The sequence below is a fragment of the Sporothrix schenckii genome (assembly GCF_000961545.1).
Source record: "Sporothrix schenckii 1099-18 chromosome Unknown Cont38, whole genome shotgun sequence".
NCBI lineage: Eukaryota > Fungi > Ascomycota > Sordariomycetes > Ophiostomatales > Ophiostomataceae > Sporothrix > Sporothrix schenckii.
The window spans coordinates 2,729,401-2,745,619 of record NW_015971139.1 but is presented as its reverse complement, the minus strand read 5'-3'; the positions used below and the strand labels follow the sequence as shown (position 1 = coordinate 2,745,619).

The window sequence follows — 16,219 nt, the reverse complement described above, 5'->3', positions numbered from 1 at the left end:
GTTTCATTCGCAGACAGTGCTCTTGTCGCACAGCAAGCAACAGGGAAAGGGAGACTGAGCAGAGGGAAGGAAAGGAACAAAGGCGAGGAAGTAGTGGGAGGTCGAAATCGTTGTGAATTGTTTGGTTGGAAACGACCGACGGAACAAAAAATACGCAAGGCTCCGGGGCGCAACTCGGAGGAGGCCCATCGAGAATAACATACTTGACGAGAGTGAGCGAATCCGTGCCAAGTTGTCGCTGTAACGAGCCCTATCAGGTTTGAACGTCAGAATTGGGAAAGCGCCCGCCTGTACGATGAGGTGATTGATCGTTTTGCTCGACTGACCTGTGACAAGGGTAGGGGCAGAAGCGACCAGGATAGCGTCCCCCACCCATGATTGGCCCGGGCGCGACCTGTCAAAGAGAGAGCGCCGTTAAAGATCGCAAAGTCAGAGAAGGCGATAGTGGCGATGGAGCACAATTAAGCCGTTGAGCACGACGGAGGACGTATTAGACAGACCGGGATACGGATGCCGATGGGCGAGGAGCCAGTTACGGAAGCACCTTATACTCCCGTGGAACTCTCCGATCTGGACGAGGAAGCCCGTTGTTGCCCTCCTGTGGGCCGTACAGCGGTCGATGCGTTTGAAAGACCACCGTATCTTACAACATACAACATGCCTCCATCGATGCTGAGGTGGGGAACTGTAGCCGTTCGAGGTACGCCGGTCAGAAGAGACGACGGATAAGGCGAGAGAGGGAGAAAAGGACTCACTCAATAAACCCATATGCCTAGACGTTTTTTGGGCATCTTTCGCGCTGTTCAGGAAAGAGCGATACTGGCTGACAAACGGATTTGTCGGCCCTTTTCCTCTGCTGAAGAAAAGGGGCTATCTCGAGGAAATTAAATGGAAGGCGCGTCTGGTGATTTTATGCAAGCTCTCCATAGCTGCAGGACACACTGAAAGATAATGCAGCAAGAAAAGGTGCTATGGCATGGAACAACAAGATATCACGGTCCCGTACCTTCTTTCCTTGATCCTTCGAACACAAAGCGGCCTGTCGAATTACGAGAAACAACGAATTACAACACGACCCAACAAGTGGTGAGAATAGGGAGTTGTGAAGAGTAAGGAATATTTAAAAAGAGGATATCATTACGCCGTATTACCGGCTACGCCTTCCCAGTGAGTTGGTCAAATCAAAACTAGGCATGACTACTTCTCGGGCGGAAAGAGCAGCTCGCTGAGCTGCTCTTTCCGTTTGCCAACACTCCCGCTCTCTTTTTACTTCCGTAAAGGGAGAGAGCGTAGGGGTAACAATAATCGATTTTTGCTTTTGTTGCAATACTCCGTACACATACATACGGAATAGTCGTATGTCGTACCACGTACGAAATAAAGATTGTGTCGTCCATCCGAACACTTTCGAGCACCTCTCCACAATCCACCAGTCTCCAGTTTTCCCCTCTCCCTGGCCTCCTCTTCTCACTCAATTTCTTCTCAAACAGGAAAACGATGGGACCGAGCACTGTGCCGCTTGGCGTTCCGTCTGGAATTGGCGTCGTCGACGCCTCGCGTTTGCTGGCTTTCCGGCAGGCTTACGAGCTGGCGGGCCATTGCGTTGTTCCATTATGTCCACCCTAATCAGCTTCGGCCTCTATGACAAACCGAGCCAATGAGCATGGATACGCCGCTGGTCATCGATATCCTGCTAATCCTAGCTCCTTGTACTCCAAATGAAGCCCTGTCCGGACGGACGTCGGTTTAATGCATTTGAATGACTCGGAACATACAATAATATTAACGAGCTGAGCTCCTGAGCAGTTGCCACGGTCCGAACATTGCAAATATCATTGTGGACGACCATATGGATTGCAGATACAGACGAGCATCAAGGGAGAGCAGTGGTTGGTTGACACAAGCTATTGTACAAATACCACTCTACAACGTCGCAGCTCGCAAGATAAGCACAGTCCTCTTCAGCACACATACAACACCTTCCGAACAGAGGCTACGACGGCACCCAGAACAACACCAGCATGCGTGTTGCGGGAAGGATCTCTGCCATAACCTCTCGATCTTTCGGTCTTCTTGCCCACAAGTCGTATCTTGATTTAATATATACCACCCGAAAAGGGCACAGGATCATGACTATTCCACTTTACGTCTCCTAATTATCGACATCAGACTCCTTTTTAGTAACCGCATCAACGGCCATGGACCTGACCGAAACGTATCCAGCGCGTCTTCCGAATACTGAAAGCACATGTGCCCACCGAATTCGATTGGAGCCAAAGCAAGACCGTTGTCGGCAGGTTCACGCCATTGTCTGAGGATCCTGAAAAATGAACATCTAAACTATTGAGGTAAATGACAACGGAAACCAAGGAACACTTGCAGCTTTGCGGTGGTTGGGCCTGGCCAAGCCGCAAATGTTCTTTTCGACGAAATAAACAACGCAAAACGCCGATAACGTGTCGTCTTTTGTCTCAACGCATAGCTTGTCCTCGGTACCTTAAACAGCGTATATTTCTCCGTGAGCGCAGGGCATTATTTCCGCGGCTTGCTGTCACTTCCACCGCGACGAGAAGGAAACAACGGACACGTCGTGATGTTATGCCAAGCTAGGGCCTGTTCGGTTGGTGAAGGAAGGCTGAGCCGGAAAAGCCGCACAACAGCAACTCGTCCACACACACATGTTTCGCCTTTCGCGGCCAAGTGCCATCGAGACGATATAACTCATACAATCCGGCGCAAACAGTCGGGGTAGTCGACGTACTTGGTATTCCTTGCAAGTCAGTCAAGCAGGGTTCAAGTCTACTCTTGGAAACACATTGTTGCGGTTACTCTACGCACCGAAATGAGTATCTGATAATAGGTGCAGCCCAGTCGTAAGTACAACATATATGCGACGGGAAAATTGGAGGGTGAGGGTGTGGGGAGAGTCCAGACGATCTTCCCTTGTCCTCCCATTCCATGGTACCCTGCACGGTCCCCTTCGTAACTCTATTGTTCACTTCCCTTGTCATCCACCGTCTCATCATTGTGACTGAAATCAACCGAAGCTGGCTTGAAGTAGGACGTTGCTGCGAGCACAGACCCCACACTTTAAACCCACAGACCTCGCATCCTCACAACATTACGCAACAACATGTGTCTACACAGACGTCGTACAAAGTACGGGCGGAGTAAGACGGACGAGTGCTCTCTTTGAATAGCAGTACGACATACAACATACTTCAGTATCGTTTTCAACTTTACGACGGCACGTCGGTTCCCCTCTCTTTATCCACTACATCCGGCCCTTGAACCCAGAAAGCCGAATCAGTAAAGTACGGAGTAAGTTGAGACATCCCCCAAGAAACAAGAATGAAGTCGTTGCTAGTTTCAGACCATGATGCGGGGTCGTGAACGACGTGCTCCAAACGTCGTACAACTCGAAAAGCAAACAAAACCGTGCACTGTGTCTTCCATCTAGCATCGACAAATCCACACTCGTGGGGCACAAGCCACGAGATTGCTCAGGTCCAGAAAGACAAGAGATACAGGCCGGTCTCCAATATACTCGCACGGCCCAGCAATTTGGGCATCTATGCTCATGTTGTTGTCCCGTTCGGCAGGTGAGAGGCGTTGGAGTGCAGACACTGCGGACCTTTCCATGTACGCAGCTCTCCTGTATGTATGCGATATTGAATTTGCACGGTCAGCCAAGCTCCCTGGTAGACATGTGTCCCACAGCGGCCAACCGGGAGACAGAAGAAAAGAGAGTGAGGTTTGCACAGCCACCCAATGGCACCACAGTCGCAGATCCCGCCTCCGCCATTTCTGCTCTTCCGTGGGTGCGTGTACATGTACGACACGCGCTCCTGCAGGTGTCACTTTCTCGGGCGAGGCGGCGAAGAGCAAAAGAAGGCATCCAATGAGCAGTCAAAATGGGCCTGTGCATGACTGGGAGCTGAGAGACAATACCACATACGTGTGAGCAGGCGGGTGCACGTCGCATTGGTGATTGACCGGGACATGTGCAAAATATGTGTATCTGTATGTGTGTGTAATATGTGTGTGTATGCAAGTGTCCTCTTCATGTCTGTGTAATTCGTTCCTTTTTGCAAAATTCCGAATACCGACAAGGTAGGAACGTTGGCCCATTTTTGTAACTTCTGAGCCATCTGCCCACGGTGCTCACCCCCGCCCTGCTGCATTATTCACTGCTCTCACTGTCCAGTGCTTCGTCGTCGTCTGGTGCATCTTCCCGGTCCATGTCGTCATCGCCATCGCCCTCTTCCTCTTCGTCGTCCTCGTCATCTTCGTCGTCCTCTCCCTCTGCTTCTTCCTCTTCGTCCTCTTCATCCTCGTCCTCCTCTTCCTCCTCTTCCTCCCCCTCGCCTTCGGCCATCTCAGTGTCCTCTTCATCTACTTCGGCCTCGTCATCCTCACTGTTGGCTTTGCCGGCCTTGGGTGCCCGCTTGACCTTTTTGGCCTGTGGTGGTGCATCGCGGCTCTTTGCGTTGGACTTGCCGGCCGCCTCACCTGCCTCGGACGCAGCGGCTAACGACACATCACCATCGGCACCGCCCATAGCACTGACATCAGCATCGTCGGCGTCCTCGCCGTCGCCCTGCTTGCCACCATCGGTGCCCTTCTTTGCGGCCGCTACGCGCTTCCGGTAGTCAGAACGCTTGGACGTCTGGATGTGGGTAAACTCTGGAGGGCTGTCAGTGTCTACTCATGTATGTGGTTGTATATCCCTGTTGTAACTGGGCCATCGGAGGTACGTACTCGCAAACTCTGCCTCGAGTTGTTCGCGCATGAAGCCAAATTCAATGTCATCGAGTGCGGCAAACACGTCTGCCGGCATGATGGTCTTCTTCCCGGCGTTGGTCGTCAGGGTATTGGCGCTGCATTTGTTAGGTGCGTACTTGGATTTGTACTTGCTAGCAACATTTGGTGGACAGTGGTGCAACGTACGCATTGGCGAGGTGGCTGATGAACACAGTCGCGCTCTTGCTCATGCCCGTAATTGCGCTGCCTTGGATCTGCGTGTTGGGTGGCAGCACGCCCTTGGCCAGCCGTGTGATGATTGAACGTGGCATGTTCAGGTCCTATTCTCGCGTTAGCTCCACATCTTGACGCCCGGTGGACCTGTGTCCGTTCGGCAGCGGGGGACAGGGAGGCCGACCTCGATCGTTACCGCATCGTTGTTTCGCGATTTTGGGTGCTCCTTCTCTTTCTCTTTCTCCTTGTCCTTGTCCTTCTCCCTCTCGGCGCCTGGCTTTCCGGAGCTTGTTGGCCGTGTATCGGCTGCCGCCGTTGGCTCTACGAGGTCTGACGTAACTTGCACCGCGGCTGGGCTCGGTGCATCTTGTACAGCCGTTGTGCGGCTGTCGGCTGCTGCGGCAGCCGCGCTTGCACTGGAATCCGTTTTTCGCGACGCGGCGTCGCTTTTCCGGGGAGGCATATCCGCGCAGGGGGAGGGTTTAAGTTGAAGTGGCTGTTCTCTTTCTATCTTGTATCCTGTTTCCTAGCAACAATGCCTTTGTGTCTGTCGGCTTGCGCAGTTCTGTGGCAGTTCTGCTAGATGCTCGCCATCAGTTGCGTCTGGTCGTCGAACTCGTTTAGTTCCCGGGAGATCGCCTGGGCGTCGCCAATCTAGCCCAACGCGCTGTCGATTATATACCGGCGGTCAATTCTATGAGAGACAAGCTGTCGTCGTCGATCGTTGAGCTGTGTGGCGTGTAAAGAGTTTGTCGCATGCTTGACCACAGTGCCATCATATGGTGAGAAATTGCCAGCCAGGACTGCAAGGAGGTTCGAGCAGAAAAGCGGGGCTTGTGAGAAGTCGCGTCCTGGTCGCGTATAGCGGTTTTTGATGGTTGCGGGCGCCGTATCACCTCCAGTGTGCTTCACTCCCTGCGCTGGGGCAGGTTTATGTCACAGTGTCATGCCTTTTTTTTTCGTTTTCATTTACTTTTAACTCATGAAATCTGATTGATTTTTTTCTACAATTTGTTTGCGTTATATCGAATTGTCGCATTTTATATTTATATTCTTGGGACGTGAAAGTATAGGAACATGGCTCCTGTCGTGTGTATTTAGTTTTGGGGTTGGGCATTAAAATACTCTCGCATCCTAAACAAACAAATAAATAAATATCATTCGCAGCATGTATCTACCTTGCAACGACACCATGTCGCCCAAGCCGCAAAGGTTCAAATAGCCAAGCCAAATACTTACATCAGAGGCCCCGTGACGCGCAGATGCCATCGCCAGCAACAGGAGCCGTAGATGCCCTTTCTTGTCACCCGGTGCAAAAACAGAAGAACTGGGGGCCAGATATGAGGTGCTTGAAAAAGAGGCAACCGAAAAGAAAGAACTCGAGCTAAGGGGCAACAAAGAGAACAATGCACCATAGACAGGATACAAATCTCCGAGCCGTAGATAAAAACAAGGAGGACAGAAGAGATCTAAACAGTCGAGGGCCGAGATGCCCACGACGAGGAAACAAGAGAACGTCACCAAACGTACCCGATATGATGACGATAAAAGCTCCGGCCACGAAGAACGGGGGTGTGAACACACACACAGTTCTGTCTAGCCGATGTCACAGTACTATAATACGAAAACGGGGGAGACAGTGTGCAGAAAACGGCTGAGACAACCGTTCAGTCGCCGTTTTTTGTTTCATTCACATGCTTGTCTCGCCCGTGATTTCAATTATACGTAAATACCCAAGCGAGACGTCCATTCAGACACGAGAACGCCATCGCGGACCAAAGACGGGAATGTGAGGTGCGTAGCAGGGTGAAAACAGAGACCCGGCAGCTTCTGGAATCAGTGAACCAGTTGCACAGCGGTTATTACACCAAGACATTTATTTTTTCCCCCTAGAAACTCAGATTGAAATAGGAGACATGTTCAAAATGACAGTGACTCAAAGAAACTGGGCCGTACCATCGCTCCTCGTCCTTGTATCTCGCGCTTGCACATCTGGACGCAGCCTTTTTACACATGGATAGCTGTGACACAAGGAGGTAAAGAGCTTCGTTTTCAGACGAATTACATGGACCGAAAATAGCATCCTGGAGACTGGGTATCACTAGACCAAAGTAAAAGACTTAATATCACTCATATAAGCGTGTGTGGCGGTGTCAAAACATTAATACGAGGGGCCTCTATGCGTGTATATTAGTCTCAATAAGCCTTTTTGCGTCGGGAAGAATGCTCTATGTAAGAGCAGGGTGCTGTTTACGCCGGTTGAATACTGATCCACGATGGATCTCAACCATTCGTCTTCGAGGGCCTCTCGACTCGTTTACCGTTTTTAATAAAGTGCTCTTTGCCCACCCCTCTGTAAATCAAATCGTCACCTGCCTAACGAGCATTTTAATCTGACGCCCTTCCGCCCTGCCGTGGGGAACCGGCTTCATATCTCATGCAATGCCTGCCATCGACCGGGCCCGATAAAAGGAAGAGTCCTTTACAATCACACCAAAACCCACCCCTTCCACATGTTATCCATGTCTTGCGTACAACTAGGACCGAGCCTAATGACGAAGGCAATCTACCTGGTGACAAGGCGGGATGCCGTGGTCGGGATATCCAGGAACTCATGTCCATTGTAAAAGTTGGGGAAGTTGCGAGACTGAAAAATTATGTACCACTTCCACACGCCACCACGACCCTCAATCGTCTCACCCGGTAAAATCTTGCCTTCCTGTCGACACCAAGCCCCCCAGGCCGTCTGATCCGCTGCCTCGGGCGTTTACTCTGCATGCTGAAAAGAATGCCGAAACAAGACCCGCGTACATTCGTTTGCTCACCCACGTGATTAGTTGTCAGCCGCCTTTGTTTTTGACCTACCTTACCTCCAGCTTTAGTACCCAGGACGGCCATACAGGAACGCGTGGACGATCGAGTACGGTCGTATGGCGGGCTACAGAACCACACCAGGACTCTTTGGAGAATAGCAGCTAGTCCAGCATAGCGAGCCAGACCAGCCTCTTTGATTCGTAGATATTCTGACGCTCTGCCAGTCATACGTATGATATAGAATTCGAAAATAGTGACACAAAAGTCGAAAAGTCTATAGCCGAATTGAAAACAATTGCTGCTGACATGATATTTGGACCCGAAAGTTTCATCAATATGGTAATAAACCCCACAAGCCTCCTCGCTCACTTTCACACCCTCGCAGCCCCGCCATAGCGCAAGGCTCTGGGGCCCAAGATTCAGCTTAGCCTGTAATTCTCATTCAAGCTACAGCGCGATAACGATAAGCTGGGCCTGGCAAAGCCGCTGATTCGTCAGCCGCTCGCATCGCCTGGATTTTTTTTCTGACATACAAAGACCGCCACCACTCAATGCATCAGCAACGACGACAAATCACGACAAACGAGGCAAGACGAGCGCTGCGCAGGACACAGAACCCAGACAAAGTGACAATGGTGACATTAAAACGATCCGCACCGGCCGACGACGGCATTGGGCCCAACCTGTCCAGCAAGACGTTTGTTCGTACGACCAAGAGCGGCAAGGTCCAGAAGATCGTCCGCGAAGTCTACCTGCGCCAGGACATCCCCTGCTCGTCACAGCTCTGCGTAGCCTGCCAGGAGAACGCACCGCGTGATGCGTCAGGGCACGGTATGACTCTGGAACAGCTACTCCTACTCGCAACCACAAGGCACATTTGCTGACAGTGTTCCAGTTTCTCCCTTCGTTCTCAGCGACCGCCCCGCCGGAACGACCGCCTACCCCCAGGGCCACTACCTCGTACCCGATACCAATGCCTTCCTGACAGCCATGGACCTCTTCGAGCAAACCTCGGCCTTCTATGACGTGATTGTGCTGCAGGTCGTGCTCGAGGAGGTGCGTAACCGCTCGCTGCCGCTCTACAACCGCCTCGTTGGCCTCACCCGTAGCGACGAGAAGCGCTTTTACGTCTTCTTCAACGAGTTCCGCCTCGAGACATATGTCACCCGTGAGCCTAGAGAAACCATCAACGACCGCAACGACCGGGCTGTGCGCCGTGCTGTCAAGTGGTACGCCGAACATCTTGCCACCGCAGCGGCTCATGTCGGCAAGCCCACCCCGGCCGTCGTCATGCTCAGCAACGACCGCGAAAACTTGCGCAAGGCCCGTAGCGACGGCCTGGCCGCAAGCTCGCTGGCAGACTACGTGCGCGGACTGGAGAATGCGGACGTGCTGCTTGACATGATTCCGGAGACACAGGACGCATCCGTCACAACGGCGCGCGAAGAGAAGAAGGCCGGCGCCAACGGCCATCATCTCTATCCCGAGTACATGACCATGTCCAAGATGATGACGGGCGTGAAAAGCGGCTTGTTGCACCAGGGCAGCTTCAATGTCTCTCCGTACAATTACCTGGAAGGCTCTGTGCGCGTGCCCGCCTTTTCCAAAGCCCTGCTGGTCCTCGGCCGCGAGAACATCAACCGCGCCGTCGACGGTGATACTGTCGTCGTCGAGGTGCTCCCCCGCGACCAATGGAGGCAACCATCAACCAAGATTATCGACGAGGAGACCGTCACAAAGAACGAGAGTGCTGACGGCGGTGAGGGAGATGACGATGCGACTGGGGGCGGCAACAGTCGTGGTGGTGACCTGGTCTCGGTCAAGGAGCGCAAGGCGCTGCAGGAAGAGGTGAAGCGAACGCATGCCCTGGCCGGCCAAAGCGCGAGTGGAAAGGGCACCAAGAACGAGCCGTCGACCTACGTCGAGCCGACGGTGCGGGTGGTCGGCGTCATTCGCCGCAACTGGCGTCAGTACGTTGGCCACATTGACCAGACGTCTGTCAGCAGAGCGACCGGCCAGGGCCGAAAACAAGAATCGGTCTTTGTTATTCCCATGGACAAGAAAATTCCCAAGATCCGGCTTCGTACGCGGCAGGCGAGCGAGTTGCTGGGCAAACGCATCCTCGTCGCTATAGATGCCTGGGACCGTGACTCCCGCTATCCTGTCGGTCACTTCATCCGGTCACTCGGCGAGCTGGAAACCAAGGCGGCGGAAACCGAGGCACTGCTTCTGGAGTATGATGTGCAGTACCGGCCCTTCCCCAAGACTGTGCTGGACTGCTTGCCCGCCGAAGGCCACGACTGGCGCGTCCCTGCAAGCAAGGAAGACCCTGGCTGGGTGGACCGCGAAGATTTGCGCGATCTCCTGATTTGCAGCATCGATCCCATCGGCTGTCAGGATATCGACGATGCCCTGCACGCACGCCCCCTGCCCAACGGGAACTTTGAGGTCGGTGTTCATATTGCGGACGTGTCGCACTTTGTGCGGCCCAACAATGCCATGGACCTCGAGGCGAGCATCCGCGGCACTACCGTGTACCTGGTGGACAAGCGCATTGACATGCTGCCCATGCTTCTGGGAACTGACCTGTGCTCGCTGAAGCCGTATGTGGAGCGGTTTGCCTTTTCAGTGCTGTGGGAGATCACGTCCGACGCAGATGTCGTCGACGTGCGTTTCACCAAGTCGGTGATCCGGTCTCGCGAGGCATTCAGCTACGAGCAGGCGCAGCTGCGCATTGATGACGTCTCGGAACAAGACGATCTGACGCGCGGCATGCGCACGCTCTTGGACCTGTCCAAGAAGCTCAAGCAAAAGCGCCTGGATGCCGGTGCGCTGAGCCTCTCGTCGCCCGAGGTTAAGGTGCACATGGAGTCGGAGACGTCCGACCCCATTGACGTGGAGACCAAGGCGTTATTGGACACAAACTCGCTCGTCGAGGAGTTCATGTTGTTGGCCAACATTGCTGTGGCCACCAAGATCTATGATGCCTTCCCCCAGACAGCCCTGCTGCGGCGTCACGCTTCGCCACCCAAGACCAATTTTGACGAGCTATCGCGGCAACTGCGCGCAGCAGGCCATGTAAGCGGCAACGAGGACTTCTCTTTGAGTGTCGAATCGTCCAAGGCCTTGGCCGAGAGCTTGGATGCTTGTGTGGACCCTGAGGAGCCCTTTTTCAACACGCTGATCCGCATCCTTGCCACCCGGTGCATGACGGCTGCGGAGTACTTTACCGCGGGCGCCTTGGCTTACCCCGAGTTCCGACATTACGGTCTCGCCTCGCCCATCTACACACATTTCACGTCCCCCATCCGTCGGTACGCGGACCTGGTCGTGCACCGGCAACTGGCAGCAGCTATTGGCTACTCGTCCAGCGCAACGGCTACACGAGGTCGTCTTACGGCCATCTGCCGCAACATCAACATGCGCCACCGTAATGCGCAGCTTGCGGGCCGCGCCAGCATTGCTTACTACGTTGGCCAAGCTGTCCGCGGCAAGGAGACGACGGCTGAGGGTTTTGTGATGCGCGTCTTCAGCAACGGGTTTGTGGTGCTCGTTCCTCGGTTTGGCATTGAGAGCCCGATTAGGCTTCGGGACCTTGCCATACCGGAGCCTGCCGCCAGATTCGACGCCGACAAGTACGTGCTCGAGACAAGCCACGCTGTTCCCACGGGCAAGGGCGATGAGACTTCCTTGAAACCGGTGACGATTCGCCTCTTCCAGAAGGTCATTGTACGTATCATGGACCACAAAGACGAGACGACGGGCAAGCGGAGTGCACGCATGGAGCTGGTGTAGGGTTAGACGTGGAGTACATAATTGTCTAGGTGTCTTCTGTACACTCTTGCGTATTGATGGCAGGTTTGCATACAGTTGTGAAATATATACCCGACGTATAAAAGTTGCATTTAGTTTATTCAAAATAGAAGCACGACATGACAAATAAAATCCACGCACAGCGACTGTGGATATAAAATGGGATACCAAAATAGTCCAAAACTTAAATGAGAGCTGCCGACAATCGTGCACCAAACAGCGGCCACTCGGGCGCCGCATGGTAAATTGGCTTCAGCAAAATTACACATTACCTATTGATCTCGAGCAATGAATGGCCAACAGCATTCGTTGAATCCATTGTGATTTTATGCCGACGACGCAGTCGTAGTCGAACGGTGTCCAGTGTTGGGCCGGCTCGATCGGAAGTGGTGTGGCACCCTCGGGATGGGAGGCGGCCCTGTGTAGTCCAGCGGCGGAATGGTGAGGCCGTACGGCTCCGTCTTACCCTCTGGGTCATGCTGGTCTATTTCGACGCGAATACAGACGTCGAGACTGCCGTCGTTGCCCTTGCCGTGCAGATCGCTTGCTGCCCTGTGTTCCGTGCCGGCACCCTCTTCGCCTGCGTGCAGGGCATGGTGGCCATTTCGCCCATTTGCATGGGCCTTCGGCTCGCCATTGGCGCCCCCTGCAGTACTCGCACCCGCGCTCGAGCCGCGGGGGGGCTCATTGGAGCTCATTTCTCTACGCCTCGAGGCCGACCGACGGCCGAAACGAGAAGAACCTCGAGACGGTGGCGGCTTTGGTTGCACGGCAGCATCCGAAGCTATGGTTTGGGGCCGGGGTCGCTCTTCAGACTCAGTGTTGTTCGGTGAATTTTCGGTGATGATGGCAAAGTTCCGGCTTGGCATCGTCACTTGATTGTGACTGGCCGTCTTCGTCGATGTACCGGGATCCTTGTTGAACAGCTTGAATAGCGTCTCGTCGGTCGAGCTGTTCAAATGGTGGATCTTGTTGCGGCGGGCGAGTAAATTCGCAATAGCGGCCGGGGGCGGCTTGTTGGTGATGGCCGACGATACAACGTTGATCATAAACCGGTAGTCGTTCTCTGATGCAACATTGAGGTCAGGATTGGCATAGAAGCGACCCAGAGCCGCCAGATGCACATCACCGCCCAAGATCGTGATGCGCACGGAATGCTCGGCACTGAGAACCTGGAGACGCTCAATAAACCAATTACGCTCCTTCTTATGAGTGCGTGCCGTGTAGTGGTCGTCGAGGTCGTCCAGTAGATCGACGTTGCCATCAAAGTAGTTGAAGAATCCGCCACCAAAGCCGAATCGCCGGTTCATAAACTTGACCGGGCCGAGAAGCGGACTCGAGAACACATTCTCCAGCCAAGTCAAACGCTGCACGAGTGTCAGTTGTGATTTGTGCGAAGTGTAGAGCCAGCTACGACTAGGCAAAGTAAAAAAACTCACAGGATACGCAATGGGGATGCCAAGGAGCAGAATGAGGTGCTTGATCGGCTCATCTGCAGCGGCAGCTACACGGAATTCGGCCGTTAAGCGGGAGAAGATTTGCTCATACGTCTCGGGATAGTTGACTTGGTGACGAGTTCGCTGGTCAGAGTGCATTGGTTAGATTCTGACACGCCTGACACTGCCCCATGGGTTAGGCACCGGGAAGCTGGGACGGTATGGGTATTTTACCTCTGTACGGGCGTCGAGTCCCACAAAGGCCATTCGGGCGCCCAGCTTGCAGTACATGTTGTGGGAGTACTCGGCGACATAGGGCTGTGGGCAGCACTGTTAGCTTTGTCCTCGACATGCTGCACATAATAAATACACGTATAGATACCACATACTCCTGGTTTCGAACCGATGATGTAGTTAGGCTCAATTATGGGAGGCGCTACATATGTGTCGACAAGCTGCACAAGGTCAGCCTGGTGCGCCTCGGCGACCTGAGGAGCATCTGAGGCGCAAGTTCCGAGTCAGCTTCAGCATTAAGGCGTTGTACTCGTTCCCTAGATTAAAAGAAAAGGCTTACCTGACGTGTATGTTGAGGCCGGTGGTGGTAGATGGTGCTGGAACAGCATGTAGTATTTGTGGGCCGTACCCCCAATACCACGGAACACCTAATGCAACCTTGCTTAGCACGGACCCGAAATGGGTTTCTAATACCAAAAGATGGGTAGCAAAACTCAAACTTACGTCGCACTTCATGAACTCGTTGACATATGAGCCAAACCCGTCAATGATCTGTTGTACCTTGGTCAGCGTTGTGTGTTTTAGATTTTTCTAGGGAGTTTAGTTACGGACATCGTGGTCGTCCCAAATGTTGAGCTGCGGAATCTGGCCGTTTGTCGCTGCAAAAGGCTCCGTCGAGTACCACTTAATGTAGTTATTCAGGTAAAAATCGTCGCACTCGGCACGGAGTTTTTCGGTGAATGGAAAGTCGTGCCGCTTTTTTGGGTTGCCGATAGCGGTCCACTCGCGCAGGGGCCCGGTGACGCGGATGCTGTCGTTGTAGATCTGATCACCACCACCGATCATGACGTGGAAGGGAGTCTTGGCGTGGTACCGAATGACATCGTTCCACAGAGCAGGCCCACTCCAGGCGTCCTCGTCTGTGCCCACACTAAAGCCGTTGCAAGAGAAGAAAAGGATGCGCATGGCTTCTGTGACAGCCGGCACAGAGAAAATGTTGATGCGTGGCTTGGTGTCGCTCGTGTACCGCAGCCCCGGGAATGAGTACTGCCAGCGCGACTCCGTTTCACCCATTGGAACCGATAGGTCAAACCGCCAGAACGTATTGCGGGGATCGGAGTAGAGACATATGCCCTGGATTTCCTGCGCGCTGCCACCACTCGCCTTTGCAACGGAACCAGTCCCGTTCGCAGATGGACCATCTGTCGGTGCCGGCGCCTGCTCGGCCGCATTGCGAACAGGGCCGATAAGGGCGGTGGGCACGAAGGGCTGCGTCTTGCCACCACCGCGGGTGACGATTAGAGCACTGCCAATCCAGCGGTCGTCCTCCATGCGGCGATAGTTCAACAGCGGGCCCACAAGGATTTCCTCGCCGTTAGAGGGCACGCCTATCGCTTGTCCATCGGCGGCGGCCGGAGACCCAGTAGCTGCCGCACCCACCTCGCCGGGCACCACAATGGGCGTGAACCTTGCCGCCGACCCGGAGTTAGGGCTGTATTTGGCCGCGGTGGGAGAGGACGGGTCAACAGCAGCGCCGGCCGACTCTGCAGGTGTGATTCGCGATGCGTTTAAAAAGGCCGTGAGATCCTTGACGTCGCCGCGGGGGCGTTCCTCGTCGCGGGCCTTGTTGGCCGATGCCGCGGCGTGACGAGCGAAGGCCGGCGACTCCTGGTGGCGCCAGCGGTTGGCAGACGCGTGGGGGTTGCGCCCGCCAGTGCCACTGGTGGCACCAATATTGTCAACCTCGTCGATGTCGTCGGCCGCACCGCCGCTATGGAGGTGCGGAAGGTGTGGGTGGTGTCCCTCGGCCATGATAGTGTCGGTGATTTCGTTTGCGCCTGTAAGAGGGGCGGGTCGCACAAGAACTCGAATAGATCGAAATCAAAAGGGAGCAATTATGTCCCCGAACGACAGCAAATCGCGCGTGGATTTGGGCGTCTTGGGAGATTTTGTCTCGCCTTGCAGTGCCTTTGTCAACAGATGTCGCGCGCCGGTGGGTTTCGCGTGGGTTAATGGGAGAGTGAGAGCTATGCGCCAATGCTTAAGGTGACGTGAGGAACTATGCGATGCCGAAGGGACTTCTGCCGAGCTGTCTTGCAGAGGTGAATGACAAAAAAAAGGGAGGAAATTAGAGAGATCCTGACGAGTGGGTGACAGGTGCAAGAAAACCATCAATTAATTTAGGGCAGCGACAACAACGCCAGTTGAAAAGCTTACATCCCAGGAAGCTTGGCGCAAGGGGTGGGTTTGGAGATTGGTCCTCGATCGCATAAGGGAGAAAGCGAGGTAAGTACTCCGTCCAACTATTTAGATGCTAGTAAGATACTAAAACAAAACCTGGCAAAACGCCGGACATGGCAGATGGGATGGAGTCCTACAGCACCGCGCTTATTAACAAGGAAACTGACAGATTTGGCATTCGCATTGACCTATCAGCAGTGGGAACAAACAGGAACCAAGCAGCAACGTAAACAGGCTGGAAACGGCGCGGTTCGAGCTGCCAAGATCGTAGCTTCCCCTAGCTCTGTCCATCCATGCCAGTAGGGGGCAAAATAGCACGGACGAAGGCCCACAGTGCAAACCAGTGCGTATTGGTCAAAACAGCGCCATGTCAACAACTGCACCTGGCCGTCTACGAAGTACCAGAATCGTCTCTTCAAGCTGCTGCAACTGGCTCTGTCAACATAACAACGTAATAATATAACCAAGCGCGAGCTGTTGCAGGTTTCTGTTTGGGCAAACATCGCGTGGCTGTGCGTGTCGTGACTGAATTTTGAATGGTGTTTCGAGACTGACGACGCTGTCAAGATTGGAAGGCCCGGCTAGCAATCGGCGCGTTACGACGCATTTTTGAGGTTCGTTTTGATATTGTCGTGATACGGTGGTAAGTTTTAAATTTGATGCTTTTTTTGTCGCACCGCAATTGCACTTTGTCGTTGGTGTCA

At 53.8% G+C, this 16,219-nt stretch overlaps 5 protein-coding genes across 5 annotated transcripts; 2 read left to right on the top strand and 3 right to left on the bottom strand.

Moving 5' to 3' along the window:
* Nucleotides 1-516: 516 nt before the first annotated feature.
* SPSK_10733 (uncharacterized protein) lies at nt 517-729 on the top strand (the record flags this gene model as incomplete). Its single annotated transcript, XM_016737034.1, has 1 exon — nt 517-729. The coding sequence occupies one exon, from the start codon at nt 517-519 to the stop codon at nt 727-729; it is 213 nt and encodes a 70-aa protein (XP_016592595.1).
* A 3,454-nt stretch (nt 730-4,183) lies between these two features.
* On the bottom strand, nt 4,184-5,075 carry SPSK_06518 (CBF/NF-Y family transcription factor; the record flags this gene model as incomplete). The annotated part of the gene is made up of 3 exons (XM_016733222.1): nt 4,184-4,686; nt 4,762-4,880; nt 4,951-5,075. 3 exons carry the CDS (start codon nt 5,073-5,075, stop codon nt 4,184-4,186), a joined length of 747 nt encoding a protein of 248 aa, XP_016592594.1.
* Nucleotides 5,076-5,095: 20 nt separating this feature from the next.
* Nucleotides 5,096-5,440, bottom strand: SPSK_06758 (uncharacterized protein; the record flags this gene model as incomplete). Its single annotated transcript, XM_016733455.1, has 1 exon — nt 5,096-5,440. One exon carries the CDS (start codon nt 5,438-5,440, stop codon nt 5,096-5,098), a length of 345 nt encoding a protein of 114 aa, XP_016592593.1.
* Nucleotides 5,441-8,342: 2,902 nt separating this feature from the next.
* Nucleotides 8,343-11,586, top strand: SPSK_05879 (exosome complex exonuclease DIS3/RRP44; the record flags this gene model as incomplete). The annotated part of the gene is made up of 2 exons (XM_016732588.1): nt 8,343-8,622; nt 8,687-11,586. 2 exons carry the CDS (start codon nt 8,343-8,345, stop codon nt 11,584-11,586), a joined length of 3,180 nt encoding a protein of 1,059 aa, XP_016592592.1.
* A 344-nt stretch (nt 11,587-11,930) lies between these two features.
* On the bottom strand, nt 11,931-15,086 carry SPSK_05893 (transcription factor btf3; the record flags this gene model as incomplete). The annotated part of the gene is made up of 7 exons (XM_016732602.1): nt 11,931-12,971; nt 13,044-13,184; nt 13,275-13,358; nt 13,430-13,539; nt 13,615-13,702; nt 13,779-13,826; nt 13,887-15,086. The coding sequence occupies 7 exons, from the start codon at nt 15,084-15,086 to the stop codon at nt 11,931-11,933; spliced, it is 2,712 nt and encodes a 903-aa protein (XP_016592591.1).
* Between the last annotated feature and the right edge of the window lie 1,133 nt (nt 15,087-16,219).